Source organism: Xyrauchen texanus, chromosome 10 (genome assembly GCF_025860055.1).
Source record: "Xyrauchen texanus isolate HMW12.3.18 chromosome 10, RBS_HiC_50CHRs, whole genome shotgun sequence".
NCBI classification, from domain to species: domain Eukaryota; kingdom Metazoa; phylum Chordata; class Actinopteri; order Cypriniformes; family Catostomidae; genus Xyrauchen; species Xyrauchen texanus.
This window is the reverse complement of record NC_068285.1, coordinates 41,154,923-41,172,858: the sequence shown is the minus strand read 5'-3', so window position 1 is coordinate 41,172,858 and position 17,936 is coordinate 41,154,923. Positions and strand designations below refer to the sequence as shown.

The window sequence follows — 17,936 nt, the reverse complement described above, 5'->3', positions numbered from 1 at the left end:
TTGCCTTCGGCTTGCTCACTGGGGTTATTAATACAATTATTATTTAATTATTTATATTTATACAAATGTACAATCATATTTAATCAAACTACACAATGATGGCAACTTTGCCACATTCTATAACATGGTTATTTCTGTCCCTTTCTTCCCAGGTTTTGTCTGCGAAGGAGGGTTGATATATCTATCAATGTTTCACTACCCAATTGGTTTGTGTCTTTGCATTACATTCCGGGGCTATGGCCATTTTGTCTCTTTTCTTCCCACTGTGTGTGAAAATGAGCTTTTGTGTGATGTTATACTTCCCAGAATGGCTAGTGTCATTGCTATACTGTTATCATATATGGTTATTAGTTCTCCCTCTTCCTTAATATTTTTCAATACAAAGGGAAGGTCTTTTCAATGCTTCTTATAACTCTTTTGGCTAGTAGGCATTGCTTTTGTTTGTGTAAATTAGTAGCATAGAGTTATGGTAGCGTCAGCTACGGATGCAGCATCGTAGTGACCGACTTGAAAGAGCGTCTAGGCTACGACTACAACCTTGGTTCCCAAAAAGGAGTGAACATCTGCTGCCTGCCACAAACAAACAGAGGCCCCTTTGTATAATGGGCAAAATGTTTGAAGACCCCTGCTTTAAAAGTAATCAGACTACAGTAACTTATTACTTTGTAATCAGATTACACCTAACACTGGTTGTGAGTGTGCTGCTTCTGTAAAAATTAGCTACACATCCTACTCTAAATTGTCTAAAGCATAGAACACTCTTTAAAGCATGAAGAAATCACAAAACAGCAACTTCTAAATAGTCAAATATATTTGATACATGTTTAAATATTTTTTTCTGTAAAATACATTTTTAAGTTTGGTCTCTTACAGTTTGACACAGGTCTTTGACATTTTGCATATTGATTATCAACTAAAATATGTTATTTTTGTAGACTAAAATGATATGCCATTTATTTTAATTAATAAATATGACACAACAAATTATTGTAAAAATTACAAATGACAAAATTAATGACTAAAATTAAATGTGTAAAATGAACACAAGGCTAGATGTGAACTAGATGTGCAAGAAGGTAAACAATATCAGTGAATAACGACTGAAATTTCGGTCTGTTTCTTACACAAAGCCATTGTATGACTTCAGAATATACCCCAAACTTTATTTCAACTACTTTTATGGTGCTTTTATGGTTCCCCTTTGGAGGTTGACAGACATCACAATATGTTGCTGTTGAATGGTTAAAAAAAAAAATCTATTTTAGGCCGTAGAGTGCCTCACAGGCTGCTGAATGAATGATTTATTTCTTTATTTAGTAGCTCAAGCGGATGGCAGTCAAGGCAAGCTGCCTTCGAAGAGAGAGAGAATAAATGAACACATGTTTGATTCTGTGACGCATACAATGCAGCTTAGCATATTGAAAGAGACGTGGATGAACAGCATAGTCGGGCTGGAGAACTTTCTCGTCTCATTTTAAATTAAAACAGACTTTCTTGTCTCTGTCAGATAAACACGCTTTCAATCACATAATTCACAAAGAAGAAAAATGCAGTGCAATGCAAAACAGTCACTGAGTGCATGGTGCTAAAACCTCCTCAGAGCTAAATATCACTATTATTTCTTTACCACAGTTTTGTTACTCAAGTGTAGAAATGCAGAATGTTTCTTTGTGTATCATCAAAGGCAGTGAGCTGTCATACAGATGTCAGTGATAGAGAGGTTGGGATGAAACTGCAATGGGTTAAACGACGCTTCTACAGTGTAGCATGCAGTATTGTGAAGTTAAAATAAACATGAAATAATTTACTATTTACTTTCTTTTTTTTTTTTTTTAATGCCCAATTCCCAATGTGCTCTAAATCCTCGTGGTGGCATAGTGACTCGCCTCAATCCAGGTGGTGGAGGACGAATCTTAGTTGCCTCTGTGTCTTAGACCGTTAATCCACACATCTTATCACATGGCTTGTTGAGCGCGATACCACAGAGAGCTAGGGTGTGTAGAGGCTTCAAGCTATTCTCCACGGCATCCACGCACATATTCACCACACACCTCACTGAGAGTAAGAACCATATTATGGTGACCACAAGGAGGTTAACCCAATGTGACTCTACCCACCCTTGCAACCAGGACAATTGGTTGCTTAGGAAGCCTGTCTGGATTCACTCAGCCCGGCCTGGATTCGAACTTGCGACTCCAGATGTGGTAGTCAGCGTCTTTACTTGCTGAGCTACCCAGGCCCCTTACTATTTACTTTCTAAATACAAATTCCTGGTCTTATTGTGCTTGATTCATTAGCACACTTTATCATTTTGTCTTTGTAATATTTTCTCAAAACATTCTTTGAAACTTCTTTCCTTTTCAGTTGACGTCACAAATCCATTTTACTTTTCAACCCCTCCCCATGCAATTTCCATGGTGGTCTGGGCTAGTTTATGCTGGTTAGTGCTAGTTTGGTGCAGATTTATCTGGTGGACAAGAACAGCCACTTAGATGGTGAAGCTGGTCAACCAGTATGTATTTTTCCAGATGGATCACACTGTGAAATTGGCGAAATTAGGTTGCAAATTTTCCTGCTGAAATTAGTATGTGCTTACTGAAATTCAAATCACTGCCCCCCAGTGTTCTTTGCTGGAAGTGTTGTTGAATGCATGGGCATGTGTGAGCTCCAGTTTCTGGGTGAAATGTCAACAGAAAGGTGCCAAAATCAAGTTTTTATGCAATACAGTCACAACATGAATGCATATTTTATTAACTCTACCCAAACCCTAACCCTGAACCTTACTACTGTGGAGTAAACATTTAAATACAACCTCTAAATCGCACTCTCCACTTTTTATGTGAATGTGATTACTTCCTGGTTCCCACAGGACCAGAACACATGTCTCTGAGGCTGCTCACTCGACATGCGATCAGTAGTGCTACAGGGAAAACAATGTCGAAGTGAGAGTATGTCCAGAGGAAGGACGTGCAAATTCTGTCTGACAATTTCTCATTGACCTTTTCTCAAGTTCAGAGGTAACCGAGGCTTTCAAGGAAGTCCCCTAGTGTCAATTCATTCAACACAACGTCTCGTTCCCTCCATCAGGGAATGGAGGTTACAACAGCAACCTAGACGTTCATCACTGTATTACATCTTGTACAGCTGAAAGAAACACACTGCACAACTAGCTTTTCGCGAGTTCTCCTGGACATAAATGGAGCTCACACGTGCATATGCGCAAAGACCGTAACCAAGTCTTGAACACTGGGGGTAAAGTTCACATAGTACAAGACAATCACAGTGTGTCAGTTTGTCTGTTTTGACATGTAACCGCAAAACACAGTGCGATTGGTACCAGATGCCAAAGATGTATGGGTGTATCATTTAAAGTTTTAAAATGACTTTAAAGACAACTTCTCAGATAGTATTTTTCCATGCAAAGTGTTAACTATTGTGACACATGCCTTGTCAAAACATGTACTTCTCACCACCCATGATGCAAAACGTGCATCTTTCTCCTCCTATGAGTTAGTGGAGGTGAACTTCTTTAGACATTCCAGCCCTTCAGAAGTGAGAATCATCCACTCCAACATTATAACAGCTCCAGCTCGTGATGGGGTGGGTTGCTCTGACTGTCCATCGATCCGTTTGGATTTCCATTAAAAAGAGCTGGCACACAAGGACCTGGGTGATTCAGAGTGAGTGCTTTTAGGAAGAGAGTACACTAGAGAAAATGCAAGTCCTAAATAATCAATGATTGAGGGAGTAAATCAGCCAAAGTGAAAGAGGCCGAAATGTGGCCACCAATTAATTAGGACATCTGAGGGAGTTCGATTCCATTTCTGTAGCCCTCCATTCGCACATAATATCAACCATGATAGTATGGAAACTGGGGATACAAGAAACAGATTTGTTCCTTTCAGAAATCGGTTCTTGCTTATTGGCTTTAAGGGTTTTGCAAATAAAACCCTGAATTGTAACTATTGCTAAGGTTATGCTAACACCAACACTGGTTTTTGATAGCTATGTAAGACAAGAGGTTATCAATTAACAAACCAAATTACAAGGTGACAACTCTGCTCCAAAACCTGGTTAGAAAGCATTGCTGATGCCTATAAAGGCCGCTGTATTTCTGAAAAAGAACCCCATAAGAAAACATTCTAGTCTTAAATTACTGTTTACAAACAAATGCTCCGCTACGCCATTTCTGGGTTCTTTTGGCAGAGAAGAAAATAACTGCTATCAATGGACACTCTGCTCAAATTGAGCTGAAAATGCTCAAAAAGTGCTTTTTCTGAGATATTATTAGATCTGGGTTTCTTTAAATTTCCTTCAGGTTGGGTGGATCAGGACAAACTCAGGATATTTCATGGATCACCCTCATTGCTGTCGCATCTTACCCTACAGCTGATTTGAGATTCAAACGTTTTCATGACGCAATCGCACAAACTCTGATCACAAGCAACAGTTTTTAATTTACAAAGAGCAACCGCTTTGAAAGATATAAGGTCAAATTATAAAAATGATAGAACAATGATCTAACGGGACGAATGGTTCCCTCTACAACCCCAATGTTCTATGTATATTAGTAGTTTTCATTTATATATGTCACATATTTTAGGCTTTTAGAAGTGTGTTAAATGTGTAAGGATGTGTTTTCATCAACCTGCCACCATGTCTGACACAATCAAATCAGGCCTATTGAATTAAGTTAAACCTGTTTGGTTGATAGTTCAGAAGAAGCCATGTATTTCTTCACTGTAAACCGTAGACATGCATTTATAATAACTTTTATTAACATAAACAATCATTATCACATTATGAAGTGCTTTAAAGACTATTTAAACTGCATTGTTGCCCATATCCACCATTGAAATGTACTGCTCAAAAGAACCCATTCGTGCAGTTGCCTGCGGTGTGACATCACAGTAATTGAATCTATAGGCAGCAACTTTGTGTGTCATACAAATAGCATTCCATACAATTAGCATTTTGCTAAGCTAACAATGGGGTACTCTAAATAAGCATATAAAGGGGCATAGGACACACAAATATTAAGTAAAACATTTGTTAAAGTTAAATTGCTATTATTGCTGGCATTGGTATAAAATTAATTCGATTTCTAATCAACATTTCTCTTGCTTAAACTGTCATCCTGGATGCATTTTTTTTTTTTTTAAGCATGAGCCTTCGTCACAATTTATTATGGGATAGGCAATGCTGCCTTCCTTTTGGAAAAGCCAATGTCTGGGAAGCATGCCTTTGATGTCTAAAATGTTGTCTAGGTATGCAGCTCACAAGGTTTTAGAACAGTGTGGTTATCTACAATTAAACAGTTCACGAAACATGTCCAGAAAAAATGAGTTCATGTAAAGAAGAAATGAAATTTATTCTAATTGCGTCAGGCATTAATTTCACTGTGCTACGGCACAGCATCTCATCTTTAGACAAAAGTGGGCAGTCTAAAATATTAAAGACATCTGGCTCATTTCAGAGGGTAGCTCTACAGAGAACACTTTTTTGCTTCAGAGGCTTTTTTTTTGTGTGCTTATTATCTGGGTGTTAGTCATTTTGCAAACTGCAGATAATGTAATTCATCAATTTAATGACAAGCCAACCAGACGTCTTATATACAGTATATAATAAAATATAAAAGCTCATTTTGGAGCGCAAATGCTATTTTTACACGTACCGGGTCCTGTTTACCACATGAACAAGCATGAAGTGTGGATCTCATCACACTTGTAATCTTACACACAGTTACTGTCAAGTTGTGACTTATTTCTTGTGCAATTCCCCACTTGAAAAGGGCAGTCCCTCCACATGAAGATCCTAACTGGATTCCACTCAATAAACAGCCATGGGATCAGTTTGCTTATCTTTTATTAACCATCCTTTGGTGCGCAGTAAACAGGTGAAAAACCTCAAAAGAGAGATGACAAATACAAGTTATTATCTAAGTTGACAGCCAAATTAAATAAACAAATCTATTCACATTAAACCACATTACAGCCATTATAAGTTACAAGGTTTCCACTTTTTAAACAAATGTTATCCAAATAAATACCCATCATTTTGAATCAAATGATCAGAATCAGAACATTTTTTGCCAAATTCACATTTCAGCCAAATGCAATACAAAATATTTTTAGTAGTAAAAAATTCTATTTACTTTCTAATCATTAGTTTTAAGCCGTATTTTCCTAGTAAAGAATTATTATAAGGTATCATTGTAGTTTCACAACTAGATATGCTATTCCAAACAAATCAGTTTTCTCTAAAATATATATATATATATATATATATATATATATATATCTCTTATCTTTTAACCAAGTATCTGGGGCCAAATACCTTTTTTCCCACTTGGTTTATTAAGATTTCTACAATGTTTAAATTACTTTTAACCATTTCAAAACACATGAAAACAATGTGTCAAACAATGAATTTGGCTTTCTTACTTTTCCTTTATACCCCACTTGTTTGATAAAACCAAGCAACATTTGAAGTAACAAATACCACTGCAAAAAGACCTATCAAAGTCAACAAAAGTTAAGAGTCTGTGTTCCCAGAGCATCATTAGCACTGCACTGCTTAAGTCCATCTAGCCAAAACATGGCCAATATGGCGCTTACCAGCTGTCCTTCACAGTTTTGTGGAGGGCTTGGTTTTGCACAATCACTTTGATAACAAGGATAAAGTTTCCTTGATTTTGTGGTGCTATCAATGCTCTTTCCACTGCGGTTTAAAGACAACAACAGAGCCAGGTACTAGCACGCCCAGATTGCCTGGAAGATTTGCTCCACCTGGTTCACCACTGATTGAAGGGGAGGAGGAGCTCCCAGGCAGTTCGTCAGCACAGTTACTGTATCTGGGATAACTGTTGTAGCAGCCGACTACATTAAAGTCTGAGTAACGTTATATCAGGGACCTAGAAAAGGCTATTTTACTCTACATAAGGGTCATCCCTCATTGTGGCTGCCATATTGAGATAACATGACCAGCTGAATGCTGCATGCTTTATTTCTATAATCCCCCATTATCAAACACTTTGATTGTGGATTAAATCAGGAGTGACCATTCCTTATCAGGCATTATTGCATCAACTCAAACTTGATAACATTTCACTGTAGTGCTGCCAATGTATGGGTTCTGGTCCTGTGATAACCAAGAAGTAATCACATTCACATAAATAGGGGTGAGTGAGATTCAAAGGTTGCATTTTTGGTCTAAAATGGCATATTTACTCCACTGACGGTTAGGTTTAGGATTATAAAATACGCATTCCTGTTGACTGTATTACATAATTTACAACAAAAAAACACTACTTGCTTTTGGCACCAACTTGTGGACATTTCACCTTAACAACACTTCCAGTTTCAGCCACTGGGGGCAGTGATTCGAATTTTGGTTAGCACAGACTGATTTTAGCATCAGAACTTTCGACCTACTGTCACCTAATTCACAGTCTGGAAAGGAGAGTATTGCACTCACTAAACAAATATTTCTTAAAGTAAACATTAATCAAAATTAGCCATATTTATTTTCTTAACACACCTGGTATTATTGCGATTTTATTATATTATATTATTATATAATTATTATATTTGTTATGTATCATAGGCGTAGATTTAAGTAGGGATGATAGGGACATATCCCAATCAACTTTTAGAAAATCGAAAATGTCCTGACAAACATTTGGGCAATTTTGCAACTTAGAATAAAGTTAATACTTTAACATTATAATATGTTTTTATGATTATTTTAATAAATATTAAATATTCTCAGTATCATTATTCATATGTCAATTTGTGTCCGACATCTTCTGAAGCAGCTCATAAAAGGCGTTGTCACATGGCATCTGTTACTTTTCTCAGCGCTGCTCAGGGTGCACCAATCGCAGTCATTTGTGATTACCGTATTAGGGATTTTTTTAATCATTGGCTGTGTTTCATTTCTAAGACTGGTGCTAGGTAGGACACGTCCTTTGTAGACAACGGTATACAGAGCATCCTCCAATAGAATCAGCTGTGTTTAAATGAGATGGCCTTAGTAGGACAAATAGAAACAGAACATATCATTTTTGCTAAGACAGAACGCATTGCTCTAAAGCTGCATGAGTGCTCTGAGTTAGAAGAGAATCTGTGAGGTAAACTTTAGGACAGTTATAATGATCTTGAGAGAAAAGAAAATAGATTTTCCAGCTGTACTTTTATAATTACTTCATAAAACTTTATTTTATATTCTATATTATTATAATTTTTCATATCATATATTTTACTCCCCCCCGCGACCCTGTACACAGGATAAGCGGTTGACGATGGATGGATGGATGGATATTTTACTCCCGTCTACTGAGGTACTTCATTTACATTTACATTTATGCATTTGGCAGACACTTTTATCCAAAGCGACTTACAGTACACTTATTACAGGGAAAATCCCCCCAGAGCAACCTGGAGTTAAGTGCCTTCCTCAAGGACACAATGGTGGTGGCTGTGGTGATCGAACCAGCAACCTTCTGATTACCAGTTATGTGCTTTATCCCACTATGCCATCACCACTCCATCCACTTGAGAATTAACATTACTCGCATTTGAACATAACATTTTTGGGTAAATAGGCGTCATTTCTTACGAATTAATTATGTAAGTTTCCGATGAAGCAAAGAATTGTGGGTTGTGAGTGCCAGTGAAGGGTAAATCTCTTGCATCCTACGAATTCCTGAGCAGTCTATGTCAGTGCAAGGATGTTTGCATTTTTAACTAATATTTCAGATATTCTGCTCACAATTTATGGCATATATTAGCCAATACATGTTTTATTTGCACATTGGAGAAAAACATCGGGGTACATAGCATAAGCGTGTTTTGTCTATATAATACAGGAAATAAAATTAGACCTTCATGCTCAAAATAGTGCTAGTAAAAAACAGGCAAATATTTTTTATGGCAGGGCAGAGGAACAGAAAATGAGACTTGTTATATGAGGAAATATTGTGCCTATAGACACTATACTTTCTCGCATTCTTAATATAAACATCTTGAATAATGTCCTCCTTGCAATGTGTCCCTAACAACTTTCATACCAAACCTACGCCCTTGTTACAATATATTATATTATTACTTTATTATATAAAATTATCATAATTGGCTCCTAATCTATGGTATAGTCTCCCTAACACTGTTCGGAACTCAGACACACTCACTGAGTTTAAGTCTAGACTAAAGACTCATCTATTTAGCCAGGCATACACCTAATTTATCCTCCGACTCACAATTAGGCTGGTCACCAGAACCGGCTGAATCAGCACCATTCCTGCTTCATGTCAGACTCCACTGCTACATGTCGCAGAATGATGATGACTAAATGCAGCTGGTGCCAGCCAAACATCACTTCAGTCTATTATGACGGACTTCAGAGGATGAACTGATGCCAACTCCAACCATAAGACATGGGATACTTTCATATACCGAAATTACCTGCTGGTTGAACTGCGTTTCACATCCCTGATCTCTGCCTGCATCACCTATTGACGGACTACGATGTTGAAATGGAATTCATAGACTAACAATTGCCAACAAAAGCCTTCATCAGCCAATTAACAAGGACAATTGCATCTATGTAAACTTTTATCTAATTAAACAATGATGATTCATCGACATTATAGACATTACAGTTATACATATAATCCATCTGCACTGTTCCAGGAATGCCATAACATTGCTTCATAAATCATAATTATACCGAATGACTCACTAGGACACATATTTCCCAAAGCAAGTTATTGTGCTCGAGTTATAAATAGCTCAAGGCTCCTCATAGTCTAAATTAGCGTCATAAAGGAACTCTCAAATCTGCTACAGCATAGAATCAGCAAGAATGCATTGGGCAGAAAATACACTCTCTGTTGAGAAGGACACATTTAGATCCCAATCACACCTTAAACAAATATTACATATAAGGGGGCCATCCATAAAACTTGATATTGCCCCATTACCCTCAATTCAAGTATTGTGAATGAAGCCACTTTGTAACCTGCAGTTGTTAGAAACTTCTACTTGTTTTAACCCTTAATAATAATGTGTTTTGTTAGTGTAACCTACTGTACTCAGGTTAATTCTGTGATGTATAATCAATTTAGTATGTTTGACTTGGATGAGACCACATGAAGCACACTTTTAGGTTATACCTTTTTCAGTGCTCATCTTAAATTGAGATTTTCATGTTAAAGCAATGAATTATTTAAATATTTTATAAAACAGTTTTAGATGGAGTATAGCATGTTACATCGCAGGACATGTTAACATTCCCAAAAGTATTTCATGTCAACTACCCTTATGCAATAAGCGCAATGTATCAAGTCGTTTGGCAGCTTCAGAGGCGCAGTTAATTTGATCAAAAACACCATGCACTGCCTTAACCTATAAACAAGAAGGCAAGCTCAGATCCTAGCATTTTCAGCTTTTTTTTCTCAATCCCCTCCAACATCTATAGCAAAAGATGTCCCTGTAATCTATTTCTCTATTCATTTATATCCTAAGACAGCTACCCTATGATAAACGGTGAGCGAGTATCGATTGTCTCACCTGCCGGTCAGCGCCTGTCCCAACAGCTCCGGCTTCGCAATATTCTGGGGTGGCTTGAAAGCTCCGTTAAAATTCGAAAGAAAAGAGCTACAGAACTGTCGCAATGTCCCAAATTGCATTTTCACCTGCCCTCCTCCCTAACCAACCCTGTAGTCATTCACTTGAGGAAACGACAGCAGCACACCCACAGCTCCACAACAATCTGAAGCACTGCTTTGTCGATCAAGTCCCATATTTTCCCAGAGATCTGATACATTTGAGCCTCATGCTCTGGCCCTGAATTGCTGCTGCGGCGGCTGCTGCGAGCGGGGGATGGAATCTGTCTGACGGCGTGCCAGAGAGAGAGAGAAACAGCACTGCATGTTTACCGGCTGGAACATCTAGAGCGCCGTCCATGCGCCACCGTCTCGCCTCGGAGAATCAGACAAACTGGAGCAGCACAGACTCTCTCTGTCTCTCTCTTTCTCTCTCTCTCTCTTCTTGTTTCTGACACACAGTCACTGGTTGGTTTATTACACAGGTCTCTAGGAGAGATGCACAAACCAGGATGTAGACACGGCGTACTGTTACAGCGCGTTCTAAAGGGAGAAGTGGAAAGAGAGCTGTCTCAAAACCTTGTGAGCTGCCTACCTAAATAGCATTTTTAGGTTTTTAGTACTAACTGATGCCCAAAAATGCTGCCTAGGTAATTGCACTGGAGTACTAAATCTATTTTAGAAGACACTCTAGAGTGCAGGACTGATATACTGTATGTCTTTACAGACCAATCATCTTTTATTTATATTGTTTGCCATGTTGAGAGAGTTCAAAATAAGTCAGGTTGTGAAGTGAAATTTGAAGAGGATTTGGGAACCGAAGGGCGTCTCTGCACTTGGCAAATCGAATCTTCTTTGTGACGTAAGTATACATTTTATGTTATAATATTCAGTACACAGCTTTTCCTTTCTAGCATTTTTTAGCACAGCTAATATCTTTAACTGCCTTTGACCAAAAGTGTTTTGGTTTTTCATTTGTTTCCTCCTTTAACATCATCATCATCATCATTATAATGATAGTTGTGAGTGGCATGACCATCATAATCAGTAGGACATCATTACTAAAGATGGGTATATGGTACATTTTCTCCATAGACAAAAATGATTTAAAGAAGTATAAATCTTTCAAGACAGACCAACCATGAGATCTGAGGTTGTTAAGTGACAACATATGCTTTTGGTGAAGTATATTTCAGTGTGATTTAAAACAAAAGTCTTTAATAGAAGAATTCCTGGTAAACAACTACACTACCCATAATTCTGAAGAGAGATCCACCAATAAGAGTCCACAAATTCAAGTCCCTATTGAAGTTGTGGCAAAAGAGCTCAGCAGCAACCGCCCACTCGCATGATTGACAATTCAGTCTACCTACACTCTCAAACTACTTTATATATATACACAGTATACATACATGTATATACTGGGAATATATTTCTGGACCCAAGACAGCTGAAATAGTGGGCGATAACTATGGGCCTATTGTGTGAATATTATTTTTTTTTAACTTCAAGAGGTTTTTATGGTTGGTTATGGTGCAGTTTTGGGCAGTATTTATCATTCTGAGTATTGCACAGGGGTTGTCGGTTAGTTTTGCTGCTACCTGACAGCAAATAGCAGCAGTTACGAGTTGGTCCAATTGTTAATTCCAGATTCCTAGCTTTTAAATGACACCTTTTGTTTCAAGTTAGTTAATTAATTAGCTAGCAGCTCTAGTTTAAAGGGTTAAAATTAAAAAAAGTAAAAATATCGGCATTGGTATTGCCCATAAAGTGCTGTCTTTTGTCTTTTATTGGTAACGGCCCAGAAATTCCCTTTTGAGTAACTAATTTTCATTTGGAATTATCTGTCAATGTTTTTAAAATATGGAAGAGGGTGGAAAATTTAGGACAATTGCAACATAATTTGCATAAGGTAAATGTTGAACTGTCGAGTAACTGAATACTCTGCTACTTTTCTGGCCGGTTACAGTTGATAAGTAAACATAAGAAGCCGTGCAAGCTGCCTAGTACATGGTTACTCTCATTCTGGGGCAGTAAGAGCACTCAACACTCGCTTGAAAGAGGATTAGGGGGCGTACATACAGACTGTGTTCCTGCGTTCAAAAATAGCTAGCTAGATAATAGCATGACTGAATGGAACACAAGGGTTTCAAGACATGTTTTAAGAAGTTTAACTATTTTTAACTGCACATGCTGTCTTAAAACATGTTCCTCATGACGTTACTGCAAGAAGTTATTCAACTCCCAAAGACTTCTGTCTAATGCATGAACATTGACCAGCAATTTAAAAATAGCGCAGACAGAGCTTGCTCCATTCCCACACGTCCCAACATGAAACATCTGTTGATTTATATGTTGAGCACTCAAGAAGTCAAAATGACTGAAATGCACATCTCTAATCATTAGCATCATCTATGTGAGATGAATGTGCGTGTGTGTGTGTGTGTGTGTGTGTGTGTGTGTGTGTGTGTGTGTGTGTGTGTGTGTGTGTGTGTGTGTGTGTGTGTGTGTGTGTGTGTGTGTGTGTGTGATTTTGATGTAGCCTATGCAGTTAGTGCACTTCACTCATTAGTATCTGGACCACTTAAAGACCCTTAACGATCTACTGGAGAGAGTCTGCCAGGGTCGCCGGTCCACTTTACGAGACAGAACAGAGACTTTTTTATGGCTTCCAGAAGAAAATATGGAACAGAGTATGTCTCCAGAGAGACAACCACATACACACACACAAACACAAACAGACATACTCGCAACCGCACATGCTTGAGAGGTTCAAATTTCTGAAATGCCATTTATGCAGTTATTTATGTATTCATATCAAGTCCAGTTCAATAATGAAGAAGCAAGTCATCTAAATAAACACAGTGTGGTAAGAGATGATTCTGAGGCACGAGAGAGATTGAAACTAAACCTGCACATTTACTCTTTCTCTCACAGCCATGCTGAGTCTCTCTCAGTCGTGATCCAATAATGACATTGTGATGCATCCTTATATATTGCATTGTGAGATACAGTATGTATCACAATACCTATTGTATTGTATTGTGAGGTGCTTGCCGATACCCTGATACATTTGCACCTGTCCATTAGTTGACTATGGTAAGACTTAACTTATTTAAAGAACATTAAAAGTGTAGCTAACTTCCCTAAACAATAAGAAAGAGCCCCATAGCAGCAATGACGGCTGTCTTGTAAAATGTATGCAAGTAGAGGACAACCGATACCGATAACTAAGGTGGTGCAAAAGGCCGATAATCAATTAACTGGCCGATAGTTTTTCAAAATCGATTTATAGAATGATAAAAAAAAATCTTACTATGAGGGGCACAGCACTGAGGCTCCAAAATGAATACAATCCCAAAAGCAGTTTATTGTGCAACCAAAATCCCAGTAATAACCAGAAATATTTATATTTAGTGTATAACGCTATACTTTTAGCTATAAACAGGCCAAAATACACTGGGGACTTTTATTTTGAAATGACAGAGACTTGGCTCCGTTACAATGCTCTATATATGTAAGTATGTACTACATGAAGCTTTTTATACCCTGTATTTTCACCAGATGAAAAGTTTTGTATATATACATTTCAGGAAATAATAAAAAAAATAAAGAGTTGCAACAAACAGCATACCTTTTTGCCGATAACTGATAGTTCCAAAAAGCAACTATCGGTACCAATTAATCGGTAAAACCGATATATCAGTCTTCCTGTATATGCAAGTAAACTCATCTCTAAAACAAACATACCGGTAAACTACAAGCAATTAAAGAAAAACTGAGAAGAATTACACCCCAAAAAATTATAATTTACAAAATACACAAAAATACATTTGTAGTGAAACAAACCACCCTAGAGAGTCCGGGGGTAAAACAGTTCCGCTAAATGTGAGCTAAATGTTCTCCTAAACAGATGTGGTTAATGCATTTTTAAGGCTCTATCGACAAAACATACCCTTAAACCAAAACCTAACCGACTGTACCATATTAAAAACGAAAATGCTGAAGCACGTCATTTTGTGGTGCTTCAATGACACTTATGGCTCACGTGTCAAATCATGTGCTCTTCAGGATTCGTACTTTGGTCCTTTGCATCACAAGTGCAATGCTATATCAGTTATGCTTCTGTGCAGTTTCATCATTCTGGTGCAAGCTTGTAAATGTCATTGGTTAGGTAATGCAAAATTTTAAATATATCACCTTACAAGTCATGTGCTATAGTGTTTAGATGTCATAAGATAACATTTGCGAGGAACAGGGTGAAAAGAATGTGTTTTTAACTGATTATCTGCTGTTTCACTTGTGATTTGTGTGAGAGGGAATAAAAGTAATTGTTGTTGTAGCGCCTCTAGGGTTCATTTCACCAGGAAACTGCAGCGAAACGTACAACGAGCCATGTAAAAATGATTTAGCAAAAATGGAGGTTTAGTAATGTGATTCTATGAGACCAGGTTGACTCTAGAATCTTAAGAATTGTATGTTATATTAATAAAACATATCAAGATGTTATTCAAAACAACCCCATGTAGCAGAGTTCTTACCTTTCTGCGGGGATCCCCAAACCGTTTCTGAGAAGGTCCTGGCTTGCTCCGACTGGGCCTCCCCTCACTTTGGCTTGGGGCCCTGATTTGGACCCCTCAGAACCGCTGAAGAACCACGCTCCTGACTTGGTGAGGATTTCTTGTTGTTTTCGGCACAGATTGCATACCCACATTACCTGTATGGGAGATTAAGATTAAGTACATTTAATGGAATGCGGTACTGGAAGCAAAAAAGGAGTCATTAAGCACAGTACAATGTCAAAACAAAATGTCCAACCCAATGGAGGTCTAGCGTGGATGTGGGATTTTAAAGGGATTTTTTCTAAATATATATATATATTTATCATTCAGATTCTACGAAAATAACAAGAGCGAGTTAGAGGACCTTGGATACTGTGTAAATCAAGGGGTCAGGATGTGGCTAGTTAGTTTCGGCCGATAACAAAACTATTGGCATGCTGCTTCCACATTTTCATGCACTGTGAATTCGACCGCATTTTGCCAAATTACTGACAAATGAACAGAAAAATGATACCATGCAAGTCACATACTTCCCAGTTTGCATGCACCACCCAAGCAACTGCCACTGATATGATTGGGAATGTTAGCAGACAGTTCTCTGCAGGCACTATAGACCTCATTGGTGTAAACCCCAACACCCCTGACAATCAATGTGCGTATTCATGAAAACATCAATGCTATTAAAAAAAATGAAACATACAAATTCGATATAGATTCAATTTAATGTACAGATAATCAGTGGTAAATACATCAACACAGGACAGAAAACAGCTTGATAAGCCATTTCATGCAGTCTTTAAGCCACTCACTCACTGTAACCACAGTCATGCACACACATTTTAACCACACATTCATACATTATCTCATTTAAACTGCATATAGAAGAGCCAGTGACAGCATGAGTTAATCAATGACTACCATTAGAGCTGATGACTAGAGTAGAGCACTCACCTGCCTTTGCTGAGTCACCAAGAGAGAGAGGGAGAGACAAAGAGCGAAAGAGAAAGAGGGAAAGGCATAAAATTAGTTAAAAATAGAACCAAGAGGCCCATTAGTGACAGCCCAGTAATAGGGAAATATTTCCTGAACTGCTTTCCAATGGGCCTTGGGCATTAAAATGCAAACGTTGCTAAATAAGAAACGCTTTATTGCAAACACACATCTGCTTTCAGAGAAACATAAAGGAACCAGTGGCTGACACAAGATTTCAGATTTATTTTCAAACCATACTAATATCATCCCCAAAGAGGAAAATCAACAAGAGCTCCCAATATGCACCCCAAATCAAGTGTTTACATATACTGTTATATTTGACATAGTCTCTAGTTCCATCTCTCTTAAATGTGTCCTTATGACATACATCACACATGACTACACTGAGACTGACTACAATATATTGTAGTGTGTATGATGTGGACTATAGATTATGTGTACATTATAGATTAGTCAGAATAGCTTTATGGTTTGGAAAAAAAATGTCTACATAAAGAAAAGCATTTAGACATCAAGAAAGGAGAAGAAACCTTTTGAGTTTGGTACATATGGAATCTTTTTTACCATTAGATACCCATATTTTCCCATATATATATATAAATACTGTATATATATATAGACTTTCAGACATTTTTGCATCCACTCCAGTGTGTTTGCTTTACCCTGTGGCACGACTGGAAGTGCATTGTTCAGCAGTGAGAAGCATCCGAGTTCAGATCCTCTGATGAAACCAGGAAGCAATCATGTTTGCATAATCATTTAAGAGCCTGATTCTGAGGTTACATCTTTCCCTGTAACATTACATTTATACTCCACTGATGGTTAGGTTTGGGGTTTGGCATTTGGGTTGGGGGTAGAGTTGCATTCCTCTTCACTGTTTTACAGCCTGTACAGCTGAAAACAACTCACTTCATTTCAACTCACCCCTTCGTGGGTATTTCAGGATATAGCAGCAGGCAGAGCTAAAAGATGGGGTGGGAGCTACAAATCGCCAGCAAATATATAGAGAGCCCCTAACCTAACCCTTTCCCTAACCCAAACCTTTCGTGTCACCCCCTATTGGAGCTGGCCCAACTTCCTTCTGGAGTTACCCTGCCCACGTTTGGAGAGCTCCTTCCTGCAGCTATGCCTACTTGGGAAAAATTGAGCTCACACATGCCCATACGCCTAACAACACATACTGCTTTGGCCACTGGGGGCAGTGTTTCGAATTTCGTTAAGCACAGACCGATTTTAGCTAAAGAAAAAAGTCAACCTACTGTTTCTGATTTCACTTTGAGATCAGTCTGCAACAGGAACTATTCATCCAACCCTTAAAACTTGTTTTGGTGGTGTAACCTAATGTTTTCAGGTTGATTCAGTGTTGCTAAATCATACTTTTGACTTGAATAAAACCAGTTCATTAAAATGTTACCAATGATACCAGCATTTTTCACTCTATTATATCTGCTCTCACTAGATTCATGTTTCTTTTATGAATTGATATATTCATGCACTTGGAACTCCTAAAAACTCAAACTGAGTGAATCGTGACCATTTATCCTTCATTATTGTTCTTAAAGCATCCTCACTGTTTGAGCTAATGCTGTCCTCTTTTTCCTAGGCCTATAAGCAAAGCCAGAATTCCCAATGAGGAAATCAATTACTAAGTATCTATTGTACTGCTGAATTTCCATACGACATAAAGCAGAACCAGATCAAGCAGAACTTCATAGTCGCTGATGTGAACATAAAGTGTAGAAGCACATCTGTGAAGCTCAATTAACACAGTCACT

General features: G+C 37.9%; 1 protein-coding gene across 1 annotated transcript in view; it reads right to left on the bottom strand.

The window, feature by feature from the left end:
* The window catches only part of LOC127650734 (regulating synaptic membrane exocytosis protein 2-like), a 126,284-nt gene extending 110,964 nt beyond the window's left edge, over positions 1-15,320 (bottom strand). Inside the window, exon 1 of the mRNA XM_052136341.1 lies at positions 15,148-15,320. Within this exon, the coding sequence (XP_051992301.1) occupies positions 15,148-15,320 (173 nt within the window). The remainder of the gene's footprint in view (positions 1-15,147) is intronic.
* Between the last annotated feature and the right edge of the window lie 2,616 nt (positions 15,321-17,936).